Genomic DNA, 23,843 nt, shown 5'->3' on the forward strand with positions numbered 1-23,843 from the left:
TTCTTAATTCATTAGTTCATTTCATCGAAATTTTTTTTTACTACCAAAATTTTTTGCATATAAGCTCAGAATTTACGTTGCAATGATGAAAAATATAATCAAGAAGTTACTCACTCTACACTTAAGATAACTGTAAATATTTTAAGCCATTAAGATTATTACATCAATATTAGTATTTGAGTATTAGTATTGAGTATTAAATTAATTCATCATCAAATAATATAGTTCTGTTTCTGTTTCTGTTGCTTGCATCGAATAATATAGTTCTGTTTCTGTATTCCGATTAAGTTTTCCAAATCATACTTTTTCGTTATTATAAATGTACACAGTCTTAGAAACAAATTGATGAATAAAGCTCTATTGTAACGTTTAGAGAACGTTTCTTTTAACCACCTGTAAATAATCTAAATATTTACTTTTCCGACACGTAACATGCCTTAGTCAATAGCATGGTTGATGGTAATTTTCTTGCGTGTGTCATTTATGAAGAGTTATTTTCGTTTCAAAGGTTTGCTATTCATTTTTAAATTTATCAACGATGCCGTCATAATGAGCGGGGTAGTAAATGTTAAACGCTACCATCGTGTAAATTCATCAAACTCATAGCCTTGGCTGACAAAACCTTTGTACGTGTAGTTTCAAGAATTTATTTTTTCAAATTGATTGTTAAAAAAAATAAAATAAACATGGAAAGTTTCTTTAAAAAACACAATGTGCTTGCTACATAGTAGGTTTTTGATATGGAATTTTGGATATTGAATTATCGAACATTATTATTCCATAAAGTGAAAGATACTTTTTGTACACAATATGAACACTTCACTTTTATTATGAACTTTCAACTATGAACTTATTCTTTTTACAGTATGAATGAAAGCTAATATACTTGATTTCGTCAGTATTTATAAAACTTTAGCATGCTGCTTCATACAAGATTCAGGCCTATTGGACGTATGTAATGTACTCTTCAGGCGAGTAATCAAATAATTCAAAATCTATTCGATAAATTTCGTATAAATCATCAAACTGCTGTCTGGTCAACTGAGAGAAATATTTTTGAATTAATCGCCGTACAGGATCACGACGCGAGTGATTCATTTGCACTGGTTTTATTTTTCGATGCAATTGAGTACGATTCGCCAAGTAGTCTAAGTCTTTAGTAAAAGATTCCATTTTCATGATAGAATCATATCGTGCTAAACATGGAGTGCATAGGTCATTTATTGGTCGCCAGTGAAGGTCAGATGGTTTGTTGTTATGATATTGATCTATAACATAACGAGTAAAATCCTGAAAAGAAGGAATCCCATATTCGTTCCCATCAGGGTGGTAAATTTTATAGATTGCATGAGAAAGATTTTTAAAGTATGGATGAATTTGCCCTAGCAAACGCTCTTCGTAAGCACTTATTAAACGCTCAAAAGGATTACGCACTACAATGAAAGAGTATGTGTTTTTCATACTGGTAAGTAGCACACGTGGACTTTCCCAAGGATATTTTACGCGAGCAATCATAAAGTTGTCAGTTTTATCATCCAATATCGTTTCCTCAGTATATCCAGCCCACCGGTTGATATTATAAAACCAGCTAGTAGTTCCCGATTTGAATACCAAACAGTACAATAAGCTTTCATTTTTGACATGAATGTAAAAAGTAGGTTCTATAGTATATTCTAAAAAAAAATGGGTTGAATTAAAATTGTGTAAATATAATACAGTATTCTAATAGAGTACATACTGCCTCCATTATTTGTGCGCTCGCATGTGTCGCGTAGGTGTAAAAGTCGATCTTGGTTTATCTCTGCTGTAGTTTTCAAGATATTTCGATCGTATGATAGCACTATAAAAATACATATTGACAAAGTAATGACGGTTAATACTAATAAACGTCTGTGATGAGAGCGCGCCACCAACAACCAGTTGAATGTTATCATCACGACAGTAAGCCATCTACTGAACCAAGAACCGAGAGCTTCATAAGAAAAATGTCTTAATGATCTCATACACGGCCTTATTGACAATTTTATTTTATCGTAATGAAACTGGTCTTCCTAATGGGATAGGCTTAGGTGTAGTGTATATGTTTTTGAACATTTTCTGTAGACAACTCAAATGTGTAATACAATGCACGACATAATTTCATCCACGAAAATGGTACACAATGCGTTGATTGTATGTAGAGCGTCAGGCCTGTTGGTTCGATTGACCGGGAGGCAAGTACTGTGGGTGATGTAGTTGCAGTTGTTCTCACATCACATTATTTACCAACTTCCCGATACAAACTGATTGTAGACATGTGTACCGGTTTCCCTCGATAACTTCTCGATTTTGCTTGCGAATGTTAAATAGTAGTGATCTAGACCTAGGCTTTCATCACGCCATCGAGTAGCGATCGCGCGATCGATAAACATTTATGATATTTATGCCTACGTTGTATAAAAAATATGTATACGTTGCGGAGTGACCGCTTCATATGATCAACAGATATAGCTTACATATTGGATTCGAGACTTCAAACAAGCACATGCGTTTATTAAACTTATTGTTATAGCTACCTGATTTTATTCGAAACATGCTAATCCGAGCAATACACAAGAATTCGAATAGATGGAATTGAATTCCAGATTAACTCATTCAATTGTTTTTATGTTACTATTCAACATCCGATGGTGTCGAGTTCAAATCTTGATTGAGTATCCCCTTTACGAAGGACTATTCAAGCTACGTAAACATTTCAAATCATAAAAAATCTTAACAAGGCAGGCATGGACCGTACACCGGTTCTTGAGTCATTCCATGTAATCGATTTATTCATATATATCCATACCATAACTTACTAACTCATACAACCCTCTCCCACAAAGTGAACATTATTTATCTAATATTATAGATGAAGTCCGATTTGGCTGAAGTTTGGTCGATATGCTTCTTTTTAATTTTTGTTTGTAAAATAAAGCTTCCGCTCTTAGAAAAAAGGGACTTCCATACAACCAGCCTCTCAAAAAATCTGTAATATTCTGTATAATATTCTGTATCTATATATATATATATATTATTTGGCTATAATTTGTCACGCACTCTTCTTTTTAGTTTTTATAAAGGAATTTAAAACTAGCTATTTCGATGGAGGAATAAATTTTTTACTCATAAAATCCTCATTTAAAAAGTCTATTAGAAGCCTTTTAGCTTTAAAAATACAAAAGAAGACAGGTTTGGCCGAAATGAACCACATGCTCCCTTCAATCCTCTCCATCCTCTTCATCAAAAATCAGTATCATTTACATAAAGATTTACATTTTCATTTCTATTTACATTTAAAATCGATATGTTTGGCTATCAATGGCTACACATAATTCAAGTTACTTTAATTTAAATGATGGCCGATTTGGATAAATCTTTTTTCCTTTTTTCTAACAAACCGAACCTATCTACCGTGAGTGATAAGAAAGATGTAGGGATCTCATCCTTGTTACTTTAATAATGGAAAAATCTCTAATCGAAATAAAGATGGTCCTTTTTTTTATCTAGTACAGAGCGCACTTTTTTCACTGTCACCAAATCAGCAAGTGAGATTAGCTGAATAATTGTGTGCAGAGAAAAACTTAATGGGTGCAACTGCATATTGAAAGAAGAGCTCGGTTATAGTTTTATTTAGGGTTTCTTTACCACGATCTCTTAATTGGGGGGCATCCTGACGCTCCAGAGGTACTGGGGGCTTGAGCGCAGAGCCAGTCATCCCGCCCCAAGTACTCAACAGACTACGGAAAGCAAAGAGAAGAATTTAGGAATTGGGCTCAACGCAACCGACTCCTGCAACGCCCCCCGAAAAACGACAATGGGCGCATTGAACGTACGCATTCTGCACAAAGCCAGAGCCTTGCAGCAACTAGATGACGCCCTAGCCACACTGAACATGGACCTTGAAGCACTACAAGAAATACGATGGCTAGGGAATGGTGAGCTAAGTAGACGTGGTGAAAAACGGTACCTTGTATACTACAGCTGCCACGACTGCCCCTATATGCTCGGAACGGGTTTCGCCGTAGTTCCGCGACTGAAATCTGCGGTCATCGACTTCAAGGCCGTAAATGATAGGCTATGCACCCTGCGCATGCGAGGCTAATTCTTCAACATTAGCCTCATAAACGTTCACGCCCCTACCGAAGACAAAGATGAAGAGGAGAAGGACCTTTTTTACGGCCGCCTCGAAAAACCGATCGATTAGTGCCCTAAGCATGACTTCAAAATCATCTCGGGAGACTTCAATGCAAAAGTCGGTAGGGAGCCAATGCACCGCCAATACATTGGTGATCACAGTCTACATGAGCACAGTAATGATAACGGTAATAAATTGGTCTAACTTGCAGCAGCAAGCAATCTGGTTATGGGAAGTACCGAATTTGCGCGTCAGGATATCCATAAAGTTACTTGTGTGTCCCCAGATGGAGCCACATCCAACCAGATCGACCACGTGTTGATAAGCCGCCGAAGATAGTCGAGCCTGTTAAACGTCAGAACGTAAAGAGGAGCCAACATCGATTCCGATCACTATTTGGTTGGCTTAGTGATATGTTACAGAATCGCCCGTCCCTGTGGCAAAGAAGATAAGGGAAAATTGCAGGCCCGGCTCAAAATGGACTACCTAAAAGACACAAAAATCCAACAGGCATTCGAAACCACTTCAGGAACTCCAAAGAATCAGAGCGTGATATGGCCCAGGGAAAAAAATTTGCTAAGAGATAGCAGGACACCTTAAAACATTTATACCTAAGGTGACCTGATGTCGAAATAAGGATGAAAATCTGGTCAGCTACCAGCCAGAGGTCCTCTCGCGATGGGCTCAGTATTTTGATGAATTGTTAAATGATCAGTTCAACGAACAGCTAGAGGCTCCACTAGTGGATAATATCATGCTACTGCCACCTAGCATGGGCGAAACCCGAAAAGCAATCCGTCGGTTGAAGAATAATAAAGCACCCGGCACCTACGGAATATCAGCCGAACTGATCAAAAACGTAGGTGTAGCATAAGAACACGAAATTCATCAAATCATTGCTGAGGTGTGGGATAACGAATCGATGTCTTATTATTGGAATCTTAGCATCATCTTTCCTATATATAAGAAATAAGACAGTCCGCAGACAGACCGCCTATAAGAACTTCTCCTTAGTCTTGCAGGAGAGACTTGTCCTATTCATAGAAGAAATAGTTGGAAACTATCAGAGAGGATTCCAAAACGAAAAATCAACCGTTCACCAGATCTTCGCCATGCGGCAGATCTTGGAGAAGATTGTGGAGCAGCAGCTCCAATCTATAGCAAGGGTAAAACTTTAGGACGCAATGTGCTCTTTTGGAGTCCCGGTTAAGCTTACCAGGCTTGTTAAAATGTCACATGCCATGTGATGGTTGATGGAAAACTATCAAGGCCCTTTGCTACCACCATGGGTCTGCGCCAGGGCGATGGGCTTGCCTGTCTTCTTTTCAACCTAGCGCTAGATAGGGCCAACCGAGACTCAGGAGTGGAAACCTCGGGGATCATCTTCTACAAGTCAATCCAGATCCTGGCATACGCTGATGACATAGACATCATTGGTTTGCGTCTCTCCTATGTAGGAGAAGCTTACAAACGGATTGAGCAGGCGGCTGAGATCCTCGGGTTGGTGACAAACGAAGCAAAAACTAAAATAATGGTTGCACCGTCAGCGGCCCTGCTAACAAATAGTAATGCGAGTCTACTCAGGTGTGATGTACATATAGGTAAGCGATCCTTTGAAGTCGTCCAAAACTTCACCTATCTTGGGTCAAAAGTCAGCACCAACAGTAGCATTGAAGTTGAATTACGCGCAAGGGTGCTGGCAGCCAACCGGTCACATTACATCGTGAGGAAACTTCTGCATTTACCTGACCTGTAAAATACCTGCCACGACGGCTGAAGCTGAAGCTATATAAAACTTTCATAGTTCAAGCACTCATATACGCCAGTGAGACATGGACCTTGTCCAAAGCTGATCACTCAGGTATACAAATGTCTAATTAAATGTTATCGAATATACAGTAGGTCAAAATTTCACTTTACTAAGCGTAGAGGCAAATAGTGTATTCATTTAAAGCCCTTCATGAAATACCAAAAAAATCTCCAAACATACAAATGGCTCCTAATTTGATTGAAATTTTCACAAATGCATCTTACTATTCATAGAGTGAAAGAGCCTGAGCTGCACCAGTAGAGAACAATGAGGGATTTCCTGCTTTTTGTATTACAAAAATTTTTCGTTAGCTAACATGCGGCTCGATTTTGCTAAAATTAAACAAAGATGACTCTTTAACACAATATAATTGTTGTTGTGAATTTTCTGATTCCTTAGCGAAGAGCAAACATGATCTCCCATACAAGCCCTACTCTGAGAATTTCCAAAATTATATTTGAACATACTAATCACGTCTGATTTAAATGAAATGAAGCATAAAAGTCCACTACATACAAAGAATGTAGGAGTTGCAGCTCACCAGGTGCGAAGGAAATGAGTGGAGAGCATGCCATATCATTACAAAATATTGAAAAAATAATGATCAAAATTACATATGCTGTCCAATTTGACTAAAATGTGATATGTAAGGGTGAACTTGGTCCATAGAAGTAGTAATGAAATAAGATAGAGTGAGATAGAGAGAGAGAGAGAGAGAGAGAGAGAGAGAGAGAGAGCGAAAGAGAGCGAAAGAGAAAAAGAGCGAAAGATGGGGAGAAAAACCTAACGAAATTGTTTGAAATTTTCTGAATGGAATTAGGATACCTAAAAATTGTATGGATGTATTAGGAGGTAACCCCAGAGGTAAGATTTTCAAACACCAACATCATGCATCCTAATGTTGGAACAATGTGTTACTCTCCATTTCTGCTATTTAGAAAGATCAATATTACGAATCCAAGAGTAAACGCGAACGAGGATAGCGATTAAGTTGAAACATATTGGCAAGAGCTGATTGCTCGTGCGACCAGCGGTTTAGAGTAATTCTAGTTTGTAGAAGCGCGGGAAGAAAATATTTCGTTTAAAATTCCCCCATTGATACGACATTGCGGTCAGAAAAATAAAAATGTGATAGTAACGAACATTGAAAGCATAGATATCGTGAAGACGGAGTTCATGAAAGAGGCATAGCAAATTACACCTGTTTCAAGAGCGATAGAGAAAGATAAGAGTAGGAACTAGCAAATCCTTTTGAGCAAATAAATTCAAATAAAAGCGGGTAAATCAGCTAGTGAAAAATTAAATTAAAACCATTAAATGAACAATTCTATGCAATTTGGTGAGGCATTATTATTTTGACGGAATATATGCACAGTACAAGAAAGCAAAATAAAATTAACTCTACGAGTATTTCAAATTTCCATAACAAAAAAGCAAAATAAAATTAAAATAAAATTAACTCTACGAGTATTTCAAATTTCCATAACAAAAAAGCAAAATAAAATTAACTCCGCGAGTATTTCAAATTCTCATAACATATTTTGATCACCAATAAGGGTAAAAATATCTACTTATTAGATTAGTGAAATACTACAAATACTGTTTAAAAAAATGTGTTTCAACAGTTTTATTTGTGTTGATATTATTTGTGTTGAGCACTATATCATTCGTAAAAACATATAATCATGTGAGCATCCTACGGTGTTACAGGAACACTGCATATGCCATGCAGCACATATCGTACGCATCATGCATATCATATCATGCGGCATTTTCATCATTAAGTTTTTTTTTTCATTTTCTTATGTGAAGGTGATGTTGTTTTGCTGTTTTTTTTACATATATCATATCATGTTGTACAATGGTGCTTTTAAATGAGTGATCTTATCATCTTATCGTGATGAATACCCTAGAAATCTATTCTTTATTCGTGAAGGATAAATATATAGCCTCATCATGACGTTGTTGACATCTCTTTCAAGTACTTCTTTTTATTTTTTTCAATTTTTGCTGATGTTTTGGTTTACAAAGAGTAAGTCTTGCTTTGATTATGAAGCACGATGGAACGGAAACATAAACATCATGCATATTTACGTACATTGCGAATGAAAATGTTCTTAGCTTGATAAAACGCATTAATCATTGTGCACGTTTGTAATCTGTGGCAGGCAATGAGTAACGATTGAAATTCTACTAAAGAATGCTTCAGTTTTAAGGGGCATCTTTACGATCCTTTGAAACGATGTAGATATGAAAACCAATGCATTTCATTGGCAGGGAATGGTCTTTAAAAATCTGGATACAAATGCGTATACGTTACGTTTATTTAATGGTAGTGGGTTAGCCTGAATTCCATAAAGATTTGTTAACCATCGACCATTGTTGTTTAACTATCTAGCCTCTTTTGTTAAACGTAAAAAATCAATCAAAGACCTAAAGAAACATCGCATTGAACATGATGAATAAAACATAGTTTTCTGCGGTACAATACATCAACTAAACATTGAACAACATTATTACGTTTTCGATTTTGAACATAAATAGTAAACATTAAATAATGTTTTCGGTGGTTATGGAATAGTTCATATATTACCCTTCCTGATACGTATGTGCTACGTAATTTATGTATAACATATGTGTGAGTGCATGAGTAAGGCTGATGTGCAAATAAACTTTCATTATTATGCAGTGAAAACAACTACTTGTTTCGAAGGATAAAAAAAATGCAGTTTTGTAACTTTTTCCTGTGGTAGACTTTATAAGATGTCAACAAGACGACACTGTTAAATGTTAATCTATTATCATTTGAAAACTATTTGTGTTCATTCGACTTTCCAAAGGATTTAATACTTATTTAGATCTAGAAGAAGGCTACCGTTAGGCTGGGAGGGTTCGTAGGGACCTCACAAAAGGCTTCTGAGTTTGTAAAAAAGATAGGGGTAATTGGGGCTTTCAATAGACATTTTTTCTTCTTTTAATTTTTGAATCGAATACATAGTATGAATACATAGTGTAGCATAATGGAATAAAAGTACCAGATGTGGATTCTAAACACCTTAAAACTATACCAAATTAATGAATATATATTATATAAGCTTAAAATCATTTCTACTTTTGTCAAAGTAGATATTCACTTGTCATATGAACAGAATTTTTTTTACATAATTTATAATGATGTCTTCTTGCAAAAAAATTAAGATTAAATCAAATAGCAACTAGGTGCTACATAAAATTATTGTAATGAAATCAGAAAAATAATCTTCAATCTATCTGATAAACACTTTCAACGTTTTAAGATGGCATGTTTAATAATAAAAACCATAAGAACCAGTTATCTATCAAGTTAACAAAAGTTTTGTCGTTCGGTAATGTAATAAATTTTGCCTATTCATTCTCTTTTAAATCATTTTTTCGTTCTCTTTTTATTCCTTTTGTTTTTTTTCTGATTATTAAATTGCATAATCTTATCTCATATTTCGCTTTTTCCCCAAATAAACTTCATACACCCCGATTTGTCATATTGCACCGTTATTCTCTGACCAAAATCCATATCCAGCTTTCCCATAGAATCCATTAAGTCCCTAATAACCAAAGATATTTCGATTACATATCATATTGTTTATTGAAAATAAAAAAAATCATTGCAAGGTAACGTTAATCTTATGTGATATTTGAACAAATGAGCTTAAAAAGATATCTGTAGATGGTAAGGAAAAATTAGATGACAAGACATTCAAGGTGCTGGTGAGGAATAAAAGTAAGCGCAAAAATGTAAGCAAAATCTTCTCTACGCCTTCTCTACGCCTTTTTTACGCCTTCTCTTAAATTTGATATTGGTATGATGGAACAAATTAGTTTCAACATTTTTGAATTCTAAGAAGGTTCTCCTTTTCCCCAAAAAATTTTCCAATGCTAATACATAAATGACAATGCCTAATGTCAATAAGTAATTGACATTACTAAGTGAGTTGAGTTTTAAGTTGATGTGTAAAGGTGAAGGGTGTTTCTAGTTTTAACCTGAAGGACTGAGAGTTTTAACCTGCTCTCGTTAATAAACAAAACGGAGATAAATCTTCTGAAGTAGAAAAATTATGTTCTGAAAGAAATGAACAAGCGAACTGCTGGCTGACTTTCGACATTTCATTCAGTGATCAGCAAACTCATCGAAATGGCAATAATTTGACCAGAAGAATCCTTAGGATATAATTGTTCACTGCTAAAGATGTCGCAAACAGTGATAGTAAGTATGCAGCTCGGTGACAATAATGATCAATACGTATAATGATCGAGCTACATGGCATGAAGGAGGAAAGTTGTAAATCACTAACAACGAGTTGCCAAACGCGAATATTGTTACAGTTTCGCAATATGTTTCGCAAGAAGGGGCATTTTAGAGATATATGATACATCAACACACTCTCATCAAAAAAATCTTGAATACACTCTATACTATATACAGGAATTTTATTTGATACTCGGACCAATGGTGGGTAAGTAGATATTATTACAAGGTATTTTTTCCTGAATTAACTCCCTAGTTGCTTCTCCTATATTTTTAATGTTGAATCCGCAAATGAAACAGTGAATTGCAATCTACAAAGATTAGTAGTGCAAGACATTCATGAATCTTTTTTATTTTTTTTAATCGGTTGGATATTGCATAAATGTAGATGAATATCTAATAATATATTTTATTTATCAGGGAACGGCCTATTGAGATTTGTACTCAGAGTCTTATCCCGGGCTAACTCTGTTAATATGAATATCTATAGATTAAAAATTTTAATCTAAATGATATTGAAACATTAAGCTTCCATAACTTCACATTACTATTTTTTTTTGGCGCTACAATCACTTCTTGTTTCTGCCAGTTGCAGAAGACACCCACACCCCTCGTTGTTAAGCAATGCTATCTAGCAATCACTAATCTCGGACCTCCTGGAGAATCCATTAACTCCATCCTCCTTCATAGTGTTCTCCACATGGAAGATAACCTACAAGATCAGTCCACTGTAGCCGGGCGATCATTATCCGCCGTTCTACAACAGCTTCAGCTGAAGTCTATATCTCAGAGGCGTAGGTGAGTAGTGAAGCTGTAATTGTTTTGTACACGGTTGTGAGAGATTGTTACAGAGATTCCCCTATCGAGTAATTCTTGTTCACTACTATTGTTGATGCTGATTATTACCCTATGATTGATACAGCTTTGGGCGATTTTCGAAAGTTTGCTGTGCCATCTGTACATCACCCCTGCCTAGATTTTCATTTGAATTTCTTTGCAGATCGACTGGTGAGGTCGTCATTATTTTGATGTTTACCTAACTTATCTTCAACCCGAGGTTTTCACCAATTTGCTCAATACATTTGTATGTTTGCGACATAGGAGTATCGTGAAACAAAGTTCACATTATGCCACGATCTGTATTCCACAGTTGTTTAGTGAGTCGACCATTTAATTTAATCAAAGTACTAAGCCCATTACGAGAGACCTCTCTCTCAAAGCTGATGAAATTCACATGCTTACATCGACAGTTGCCGATTTTAAAGACACTACCTACTCTCTGGAAAACATCCGATTCTGATTTGCTGATGTTCCCGCACCCACTATCTTTTCCAATGTTGTTTCTGTGTGATGAATTTGTTATTCTTATTGTATGAGCTATTTTTATTTATTATTTTTTTATTTTTATTTTTATTTTTATTTTTTTATTTTATTTAGTACATATCCGCGTTCTATGCCGCTTACTCGGTGAACGGTTTGGTCACTTGTCTACTTTGGTCATCAAAATTATCAGATTTGGTATTGTCTCGACGTGGTGGCATATGGCTATGGTTATGGTGATTTTTCACTAAGTAGTAATCGTAATCGATTTTTTCTCTTCGATATTGTCAATCGCTTAAGTGTCACTGCTCGATACCCGGTGCCACTTAAGCGCTGTTAAGGACTAGGCTTCTGTGAGAACGGGCCTGAAGCGATTGGCCGAGAGAGGTTGTTGCCAGGGGCAAAGGTCGAAAAAGGGACAGACAAACGAGTTGCCTGCGAGATTGACCCCAGCAAGGCCGAAAAACAATGATCATCTGCTTCTTTTTAGCATACAATTGCTGTTTTACCACCATATAGACGTACCAGGAAATCCTGGTATATTATCGAGGCTGGCATGGTCCAAGACATGAAATAACTGGATGATACCCAAATGATGACAGTGCACTAAGGAACCCCGGAACAAACCGCGGTCATAAATATTTATTTTAATAACTAAGCAACAATTTACAACAAAAAAGATTTGAAAGCGCTTTTATAACAAAACAAAGCATTATTTGATGTTTTGGACATCCAGAGGGTGCAACTGTGCACAGTTTTTCTTTGTTTCAGGTGCATTTTGTATCAATCCCTTTTGGTGACAGTGTTATTGACAAAACGTTATTGACAGACGTGTTACAAAACAGCAAGGATATCATATTAACCATATGAATTAATATAGTTTGATGACCAATGAAATATGCAAAAAGTTATATTGTTGATTAAACATGAAATTGTAAATTTGCATTTAGTTAAACATTAAAGGATATGTTACCTAAAAAAGGAAGGAAAATCATACTTTTTGATCAAGTTAATATTCGTTTTAAGCCGAATTTTTCTGCGCCCTACTCTGAAGATCATTGCAAAAGAGTGTTGTAAATGAAAATGTCAAAATTACAAGATATTCAATAGACAGGTTGAAAAATACTTTTCATGAATTAAATAATTTACATTTCAGGCATTGATGATTTTAAAACAATTCAGTGCTTCGTTGGTACGGCTCTTTCTCGGCAATACTGTACAGTAATGTTCGCTAAGTTTGGAACTACAGTGCCAATACCAAAAATTCAAATCCATTTTTGATACATTTGGGGTTCAAAAAGGGTCCAGAGCGGTTCACCATTTTATTATCATACTAGCTGATAAACCCGATTTCATTCGGGTCGACGTAGTTTGAGGAAAAATAAAGGGGCATTTTTACGTATGCTTGGGTAATTCAATTTTTGATGTGCATTTTATTTTTTTCTTATTTAGTTGTATTCATTCTATAAACGTTATTCCTAGCTTCGTCTTTGAAGGTTTTCTATTTCAATCAATTCATCTCTCGCTGGTCCTCTAGGCATATCCCTTCCAATTGGTTGTACCTGGCTTTTTCAAAATATCGTTCACTGTTTTATAACAAATCGAGCCTTTTAACCATCTTAGCTATGAAGAAAAGGATTTTTTTCAAGAAAAGGATTTTTTTTATAAAATCCTTTCTTCTCTTGTTGTTTCACAACTTCCATTTAGCTTCATAATCTTTCGCATTTTGCACGTCATCAAATTAGTAAAACATATTTTTTATGCCTTGTGTTTTCCTCTTTAATTCTTTCGGAAATACTTTTTTATACAGTATCATTTGTCTTGGATCCGTCACATAAATTTATTTACATAGCAATAAGGAAATGTAGCATGTTGTTCCATCCTGAGCATGTATGACGTTTAAAATCTTTCTACTTTTCTAACACTTATTCTTATTTTGTCACTGAAGCTACCTGGAAACAGTTTTCCATTTTCCTTTATATTTGATCTGTATTGCTGTTCTCTTTCAAAACTTCATTTCATGTTTGTAATCATTACGCTCTGAAATCGATATTTAAATTTATTACACCAACCACATTTCCAACGCTACTCAACACAACTAAAAACTGAATCTTACTGAATAACGGCATAGCGCTATGTGTTGCAAAATATTGTACACTTTTAAATGTAAACATCCATGAGAAGAAAATGAGTTGACTTTCTAAGCCCAGTTTAGTGTCTAAATAAATTTTTGAAGAGAGAAAAGTTGCAGGAAACTGGACTGTTTGTTGACGACTTTACATTTTTGTTAATTTCTTTTATTCTGATAATGGAAATTCCTTTCCCGACCATAATGTAAAAGTCACTTGTAAAAAAGAATAAACAAAAAACCATTTTTATCATTGAGCGATATTTGAACATAACAATAAATTAGATTTCCATCCACCCATTTCCGCATTGCAGAATATAATATTTTATAACTTGTTGTATAGACTGTGTTTAGGCGTACATGAAAAGTTGTTGTTAAATTTGACGATATTTGTTACTTTGGGCCTTTTTTTTCAATATTCCGAGCAGGGATTGTATGCCCTTCCACGAATTTGTCTCCAACCGGGAGAGCTGCAACATCCCATTCTAATTTTCCAGTAAATATTGACATTTTTAAGAATTTGCCTCAATTCATTTAAATCAGGCATGATTGCCATGCTTGACCATATTTTCCAATACTCTAATAGGAAGAGCTCGTATGGGAGCGCTTGTTTTTAAAATTTTGTGTAAACAGAATCATCCTCTCCTAAAATCATCCGGACCAAGCTTTATTGCTATGACCGAATTATTTTCTTGGTAATACAGACAGGAGGTTCTTTGGAAACCTCCCTTTGTTTCCCACTGGCGTAAATAAATCTTCGTCGCGTTATGAATAGGAAGAAGCATTTGTAGCGTGTTTCAATCGAATTGGATGCCATGTGTATTTTTCAATATTTTTCATGTATTTGGTAGAGGGAGAGGGACAACCATTTGGTTATCCGCTTGTAGAACTGAAATTTAGAAAGTCTTTGTATTAAGTGATAAAATTATAGTTGATTTCGACTACATATGTACTTCAAAGTGATATTTTATGATTTGTTAAACGGGGTGGGGGGGGGGGGGGGGGGGGTTGTATGACAGCCCCCCTTTGTTCTTCATTGAAGAGGCTGAAATTTTGCCGGGGTTGATTTAAACTAATATAACATCTATGTACCAAATTTCAGCCAAATCGGGCGCCATTTATAATTTTAAGCGGATAATATTCATTTTTTATAGGGGGAGATTGTATGGGAGCCACCCTTTGTTCCTCATTGAGATGGCTCAAATTTCGCGAGTATAACTGTTTAGTAATGAAACGTTTATGCATCAAGTTTCAGCAAAATCGGACAACACCTATAATTTTAACGGATAATATTCACTTTTTGGAGGGGGGTTGTATGGGAGCCCCCCTTTGTTCTTCATTGAGGAGGCTGAAATTTTGCCAGTATTTGTTTGAAGCAATGAAACATCTATGTACCAAATTTCAGCCAAATCAGGCGTCATATAAAATTTTAAGCGAATAATATTCACTTTTTGGAGGGGGGTTGTATGGGAGCCCCCCTTTGTTCTTCATTGAGGAGGCTGAAATTTTGCCAGTATTTGTTTAAAGTAATAAAACATCCATGTACCAAATTTCAGCTTAATCGGGCATCATTTGTATTTTTAAATGAATATTCGCAAATTGGGGTTGTATGGGAGCCCCCCTTTTGGGGGGCTCTAAAAAAAACAAAAATCAAACGCCTAAATCCGAGACCATTATGCACCTATGTACCAAGTTTGATGCAAATCGGTTCAGTGGAAACCCCATTGAAGCGCGCGCATAGGCACATATATATATATATATATATATATATATATATATATATATATATATATATATATATATATATATATATATATATATATATATATATATATATATATATATATATATATATATATATATATATTTATATATATATATATATATATATATATATATATATATATATATATATATATATATATATATTCTATATTCTTATTTTGTCACTGAAGCTACCTGGAAACAGTTTTCCATTTTCCTTTATATTTGATCTGTATTGCTGTTCTCTTTCAAAACTTCATTTTATGTTTGTAATCATTACGCTCTGAAATCGATATTTAAATTTATTACACCAACCACATTTCCAACGCTACTCAACACAACTAAAAACTGAATCTTACTGAATAACGGCATAGCGCTATGTGTTGCAAAATATTGTACACTTTTAAATGTAAACATCCATGAGAAGAAAATGAGTTGACTTTCTAAGCCCAGTTTAGTGTCTAAATAAATTTTTGAAGAGAGAAATGTTGCAGGAAACTGGACTGTTTGTTGACGACTTTACATTTTTGTTAATTTCTTTTATTCTGATAATGGAAATTCCTTTCCCGACCATAATGTAAAAGTCACTTGTAAAAAAGAATAAACAAAAAACCATTTTTATCATTGAGCGATATTTGAACATAACAATAAATTAGATTTCCATCCACCCATTTCCGCATTGCAGAATATAATATTTTATAACTTGTTGTATAGACTGTGTTAAGGCGTACATGAAAATTTGTTGTTAAATTTGACGATATTTGTTACTTTGGGCCTTTTTTTTTTTTCAATATTCCGAGCAGGGATTGTATGCCCTTCCACGAATTTGTCTCCAACCGGGAGAGCTGCAACATCCCATTCTAATTTTCCAGTAAATATTGACATTTTTAAGAATTTGCCTCAATTCATTTAAATCAGGCATGATTGCCATGCTTGACCATATTTTCCAATACTCTAATAGGAAGAGCTCGTATGGGAGCGCTTGTTTTTAAAATTTTGTGTAAACAGAATCATCCTCTCCTAAAATCATCCGGACCAAGCTTTATTGCTATGACCGAATTATTTTCTTGGTAATACAGACAGGAGGTTCTTTGGAAACCTCCCTTTGTTTCCCACTGGCGTAAATAAATCTTCGTCGCGTTATGAATAGGAAGAAGCATTTGTAGCGTGTTTCAATCGAATTGGATGCCATGTGTATTTTTCAATATTTTTCATGTATTTGGTAGAGGGAGAGGGACAACCATTTGGTTATCCGCTTGTAGAACTGAAATTTAGAAAGTCTTTGTATTAAGTGATAAAATTATAGTTGATTTCGACTACATATGTACTTCAAAGTGATATTTTATGATTTGTTAAACGGGGTGGGGGTGGGGGGGGGGGGGGTTGTATGACAGCCCCCCTTTGTTCTTCATTGAAGAGGCTGAAATTTTGCCGGGGTTGATTTAAACTAATATAACATCTATGTACCAAATTTCAGCCAAATCGGGCGCCATTTATAATTTTAAGCGGATAATATTCATTTTTTATAGGGGGAGATTGTATGGGAGCCACCCTTTGTTCCTCATTGAGATGGCTCAAATTTCGCGAGTATAACTGTTTAGTAATGAAACGTTTATGCATCAAGTTTCAGCAAAATCGGACAACACCTATAATTTTAACGGATAATATTCACTTTTTGGAGGGGGGGTTGTATGGGAGCCCCCCTTTGTTCTTCATTGAGGAGGCTGAAATTTTGCCAGTATTTGTTTGAAGCAATGAAACATCTATGTACCAAATTTCAGCCAAATCAGGCGTCATATAAAATTTTAAGCGAATAATATTCACTTTTTGGAGGGGGGTTGTATGGGAGCCCCCCTTTGTTCTTCATTGAGGAGGCTGAAATTTTGCCAGTATTTGTTTAAAGTAATAAAACATCCATGTACCAAATTTCAGCTAAATCGGGCATCATTTGTATTTTTAAATGAATATTCGCAAATTGGGGTTGTATGGGAGCCCCCCTTTTGGGGGCTCTAAAAAAAACAAAAATCAAACGCCTAAATCCGAGACCATTATGCACCTATGTACCAAGTTTGATGCAAATCGGTTCAGTGGAAACCCCATTGAAGCGCGCGCATAGGCACATATATATATATATATATATATATATATATATATATATATATATATATATATATATATATATATATATATATATATATATATATATATATATATATATATATATATATATATATATATATATATATATATATAGATACAAACATTCATTTTTATTTATAAGATGTTAAAGTATGGTTTAGGAAAAAATGGGAAATAAACAATTTTAAACATTTTTGTTCCTCATAACCAAAGTTGAAAAACGTGATTTTTTTAGTTTTTATTTATTTATAGCCCAAAAATATGTATAAGAGTTTTAATTTATGCTTTATTTTTATTCTAGAGTAGACTAATTTATGTTTCTAATGATATTTAATTTATCTATTTTACACTTCAAAGTACTACTTTTTGGGTACTGAATCGCTGAAATTTGAGCTATTTGGCAAGTTTTTTTTGACTTTGGAGCTTTGTATCTTCTAATATTTAAATGCTAGAAGTCTACAATTTCGGAATTTTCTTAGTCAAATATCTGACTTTCAATCGACAATAACAGATTTAGCATAAGCGAATAAAAAAAATGGGACTTATGACCGCCCTTGCCCCTACGTGCAGTGGCATTGGCAATACTGTGTCTACTGCATTAGACGCTAATGGAGCGACACCGTATGTGGCTTCTGGTGTACAACGCAGCAAGGATCGTGCTCTGCGAAAAACTGTTCCATTTCGAATGTCCATCAAGGTTTGGTGCGTTTTCGCTCTTATCCTTACTGAAGGGTAGCTCCAACAACATCGAGAGAAGCCTAGGCAAGACACTGTGTTGCGAAGAATCCGACGCATATATAAGAGCATGTAATACTAAGAAAGACTCATGTAATACTAAGAAGAAAGAAATAAGATTTTTCGTGACAGAACAGCTTGGAGTAATTAATTTTATCATATAACATATGTTACCTTTTTGCTGTTAATCAGATTTTGTCTTAATACGTCATTGAACCAGTTTTTGTTTGCTATAACCACAAACAACTTTGGAAACAATATATTTAACTTATAAATCATACTTCAATAATTGTTGTCACAAAAATGCATGTGATAGGGTTATTGACATGAGATTTTGGTTTCAATTACTCGAGGTAGTAGATTAATTATGCAACTCTAGAACGACAATGAATTATGACAACTACATAAGCAGTGAATTCTGTTTGAAAAAATTAGATTAGCAGGAGCAGTGATATAATCCAAAAGACTTCGATAAGTAACGAAATTTGAGATGTATCGTACGGTGTGTCTACGGTCACTCTACCATTCGAGCGGAAAATGCAAATGCTCTGGGGGTATTTGAACGTCGCATTCTCCGGACCATCTTTGGCTATGCGAGTTTGGCGTATGGAGGAGAAACATGAGCCACGCACTTGCTGAGCTCGTCACGAGGCGCAGAAGACCGCATTGAATTCAGTTCTTATATTTGGCAGGACCTGTCAGTGATCAGCTACCTACAACGATGGGAGACTGCAGTCAGGGTCCAAGCAATCCAGAGAGCTATTGTCGTCCGAGAAATGTTATCAAGACGTGCTCAATCATGAGATAGCCAACAAGAGAAAGAGAGATGAATAAATTTAGATTGAATTAAATAAAATTTGTTTTACATAATATGTAGTTATGATCTTTAAAAAATTCTTTATTTTTTCCTTTATTGGGACGGACAAGCCGTATGGACGACTCTACATGAGCCGCCGATGAAATATACAAAGGGCATTTACTCCCTTTCTTTGCCTTATCCCGGGCATACTCGGTTAACTTAAATATGATGGTGTGTTATAAATGTGTGTTGTTCGTAACTATTGTCTATTATTGTTGGGTTATTGCTGGTGGCGTATTGTGCTGCAGGTGTTGAGTTTATTGTTAGTCTGAATATGGAAGATTGTGTTGTTGGCTGTTGTAGGCGGTAGCTTCAGCGTGCTGTTGTGTATCGTTAAAAGTACGAAATTCCTTTTAGAGTTCATTTATTATAGTTCAATGTCAAGTACTTATCCCAATAGTTATGGTAACACTGAGCATGAATTTAAAATTCTGGAACATGTTTGATAGTCAAGACAGGAACCATTCCGAAGCCTTGAGCTTCTGCCTACTTTGTTGCGCTGTTAACTTGACATATATATTAACCGAGGCATATAGACATATAGAGAGTAGCGGTAGGGATAGGAGAAAGAGGGTATTATAAGGTAAGACCGTTGTCTCTGGCAAAGAGGAAAACTAGTTTCTGGAAATCCAGATCGTTGGATGCCAAGATATCCCGAACAGGAGTGCCCGGTTGTTTTCCGATTTCCTCGGTTGCGGCGAGCAAAGAGGGTCTAGCGTTTTCGAACTCCACGCAGGACCACAGAAGGTGGTCCACGTTGTGAAATCCGATTCCGCAGCCACACACTTTGGACGGTGCCAGATTTATATGCTGAAGATGAGCGTCCAACGCGAAATGATTCGACCTAAGCCGGGACATCATACGGATGAACGCACAATCGACAGGGTAAAAAATTCTTTAACTAAAAGTTTTTTTTAACATAATTTGTAGTTGATAAAAAATTTCTCTAGTTTTGCATTGCTAAAATCAAGATAAAACAAAAATGAGCTGAAAGTACCTTAAAAGCATGGAAATATTCCTCTCCGCTATCGTTTAGCGTTATGTGGTATTGATTTATATGTTTCGAAACTCCCTGTAGCAATACTATTTTTACACGTTGAGGTTCTCTATGCGTAAATAACATTTCTGATGGTCATACTTTAAAAGTGGTTGATGGTCTAATAAAACATAATCCGTCTATTATTGCAAGCTGGTGCGGTGAGTCTGTCTTGTGTGGACTTGTTTCATATACCTGAATAGGCCTGCTAGGATAGTTGGTAGGAACATGAACTAAATTTATTCTTTTCCCCCTTGCAGGCAGAATCTTAGTAATGCTTTGTTACCACATTATAATGGAAAATACATATGTAAACGTTGCTCCCTACCTTAATATTTTTTTCAATGAATGCCTCTTAATAGGATTGTAAAAGAGAGAAAAATAACAAAATTTTCAATTCTGTTAGGGTTTATGTAGAAAATAACAAACATTTTTGTCATTAAATCAACTCGAAGCATTGAAAATCTTCTAATGTTCAAAACAATCAATCAATAAAGCATGTTTTAAGAAAGATTTTTTTATTTTTTTTTCTTTATTGGGACGGACAAGCCGTATGGACGACTCTACGTGAGCCGCCGACGTAATATACAAAGGGCATTTACTCCCTTTCTTTGCCTTATCCCGGGAAAGATTTTTTTTATCTAAATAATAAAAAAGTCAATCGGTTCAACTAACTACTAATTTCTGAATAGAAAAAAGATATACACATATTATGTGATAGTATTCATTAATAGATATATCTATTTTCACTATATTTACTTTATTAACCTTCCAGGTTAGTGATAGCTATATCTCAAAGAAATAAACTCAGTTTCTTAAAGATAACGCCAGCACTAAACAGGAACAATAAACATCCTTGTAATTACAGTAATTGTGCTACTATATAAACGTATATCGTTTTGTTCGTATTGTGTAGCTGTTCATACATTTTAAAAGAACACACAAAGGCAAAAGAATAACTATTGCATGACACGTCCACTGATTCAACCCCAATCAACTCATTCATAATCACCCTCTTAAAACGAATTGAATTTCCACTTACAGAGCTCTCAGTTGTAATAATGCTTATTCATTACTCTCTTGTCAATAGATCTGCATGTTGCTTATCAACATTTTTTCTCCTTTGCATGGATTTCCATTCTGGATGATGCATCAGCATCTTTATACTCTTAACATGTTACGTTATTGTCAACCTATATTTTACTTAAGATACGTTTATTAATGCTATGACAATTGGGACGGAATCGTCGGTTTCTTTTCACGGGTTACATCCCTATGTTCTTTGAAGGGTGTTGTGAATTAAAGTATTTAGGTTTAATGGATGAAGAGGTGTTCAAAGGTATCGATGCTGACATATATGTAGATTTTTATATGGAAAACGATCGTTATTAAGAATACTTTCTTTTATTAATGAATGCCGATCGCTGAAGAGTATTTAAATTTCAGAACCACGCTTTGAAACATTTTATGAAACATGATGTAAAATTGCTTTCCAACATGCGCATCGTAATGCTTGCTTTATTGTAAAAGTACGCTGATACTTGCTGTTTTTTTATTACAGGTTGTTAAACAAAACAAGTTTCTGAATTGAAACTTTATTTTTTATTTTGATTGATGTCTTATTGATGATTGATTTCTTAATAAATGATACTGCATAAACTATTGTTTGAAATTTTAGGTTTGTCATAGTTAAAATCATATTAAAGTGTGATAATTTTTATACTGTAATACATATGTGCATTGATTATTTGAATGTTATTGTTATTGTTATTTTTGATAAGATCCTGCATTGTTAAAAAAATACAGGATATTGCTAAAAAATGTTCGTGACATAATAGGATGTATAAAACCATCACCTCACGCTTTATACGAATTGATACTGGAAACTGAAATTTAGTAATAAACCATTTAACTTCATCTTATTATATTATTATTTTAAAAAATTTTAAAAAATTAATACATAAAAGCTAACTTATTTCTGTAAATTTTATCAATAACTTAGTAACGTTTACGCCAAGCTATAAAAAAGCTGTAATGTTTAACGATCTTGATCTCTCGAATATTATCAAATAATTATTCTGTTATTTTGTATGTTTTTACACAATGTACGTTTTTGTGAGCAAATAATTTATAAATAGTGAGTTTTTTTATTATTACTGGGTTCAAAATAGGAACACATATTGAATGAAAAAATATATTTACGTGTTTTTCAAACTCCATCAATTTTGTAATCGATGTTAGCTGCTCGGCATTACTTCCTGTATAGGAATGCATTTTGTTTTGTTTAATTTATATACTTTTAAACTAGATTTGTTAATTTGATCTACGTAAAAGGCTGTACGTTGTATTTAATGAATTAAAGTTCATTAAAACCAAGCACTTAATACATAAATATGAAAGCCAAAAGTGAAACGTTACAATTAATATGGCCAACATAGCTGCAACAAAGATAAAAAAAATTAACTAAACAACATTTTTTTTAAAACCAATCAAACTCATGCTTGTTGCTTCGAAAAAGAATAAAATATTTCATGTTGAAAATTCTCCTGCAACTATTGCTATTCATTAGTCGTTCGGATGTTCATCTCGGTTCATGTAAGGAACACGAAGTGCATGTGTATCGTTTGTTTTCATTTCGGTTGTGTTCGGGTTTTTCCGTTGGTGTTCATTTTCACAGGATAACCCACATCACACGTATTAGGGATTTAGTTTAACGAATACTTCACAAACGGATACATGTGAACGTGTGAAAAATTCAGAACCAGGAAGAGGATATGATCGAGCATCGACAACGAAAACGTGCATTACTAGGATATCGTCAAATTCAATGATCACTCATTAAAATATTGCAAGCAAATATAGTGTCCACGTGAATTTTCACTTTTCAACAATATACATAATAATAAATCAGTGATTTGAGTATGTCAAAGTGAATAAGATGGTTTGTGTAATTTTCTCTTTATTGAAAATGGCCTAGAAATCTTTACCATTTTCAACTTTGTTCAATAGTAGTGAATAAATGAGGATTTCATGGTTGTTGTAATCTTAGTGAAGTTAAATTTTGAATGGAATGCGTATTAATCAATAATTGATTGTCGGTGTGAGTTATAGAAATATGAGTTTTAGACTATATAGTGAATATATCATAATTGCATTGTAATTGTTGCAATAATATTTTGAAGTAAAATTTGTGTGTCACTAAAACGAATACGCTAAACTAACACGAAATTTATGTTAGTTGAATTTTCTAATAATATAATTTCAGTGTTTTTTGCTTGAAAAGTGTATTAAATTGGTCAACAGTATTCACATTGTATAGATTTACAATTTGCTTCTTAATTATCATTGTATGGCCGTGGTTTGTTACTTATATTTCAGCCAAGTGGTATACTCAAAGTTTGAAAAGCAAAAAAAGTGTTATAATTTATTTATCTAGTGTTTCTGAAGTTACGAAAGTAAAAATATCACAAATAATCACTTTGTATAACAATACGCAAAAAAAAAGAATATGGTTCGGATTTTTATGGATACCGCTAAACAAAACAACGAACCGATGGCGGCAATAATGATTGTCATGTTATTTGCAACAATTGTTAAAGGTAAGACCTGTATAA

General features: G+C 34.5%; 1 protein-coding gene across 1 annotated transcript; it reads right to left on the reverse strand.

Moving 5' to 3' along the window:
- Nucleotides 1-942: 942 nt before the first annotated feature.
- LOC128725445 (carbohydrate sulfotransferase 9-like) lies at nucleotides 943-3,736 on the reverse strand. Its single transcript, XM_053819191.1, has 3 exons — nucleotides 3,667-3,736; nucleotides 1,739-1,840; nucleotides 943-1,673 (listed from the first exon to the last, which is right to left on the reverse strand). The coding sequence occupies exons 1-3, from the start codon at nucleotides 3,734-3,736 to the stop codon at nucleotides 943-945; spliced, it is 903 nt and encodes a 300-aa protein (XP_053675166.1).
- Nucleotides 3,737-23,843: the final 20,107 nt, after the last annotated feature.

Source organism: Anopheles nili, chromosome 2 (assembly GCF_943737925.1).
Source record: "Anopheles nili chromosome 2, idAnoNiliSN_F5_01, whole genome shotgun sequence".
In the NCBI taxonomy this organism is placed as follows: Eukaryota; Metazoa; Arthropoda; class Insecta; order Diptera; family Culicidae; genus Anopheles; species Anopheles nili.

Bases quoted from the DNA above. Each gene is read 5' to 3' on its own strand.
- LOC128725445 (XM_053819191.1), bottom strand. From the start codon at position 3,736: ATGACTGGCTCTGCGCTCAAGCCCCCAGTACCTCTGGAGCGTCAGGAT. The intron at 1,841-3,666 runs GTAAAGAAACCC...GTATTTTTATAG, and splicing joins CCCCCAATTAAGAGATCGTG to TGCTATCATACGATCGAAAT. The intron at 1,674-1,738 runs GTATGTACTCTA...ATTTTTTTTTAG, and splicing joins GCGCACAAATAATGGAGGCA to AATATACTATAGAACCTACT.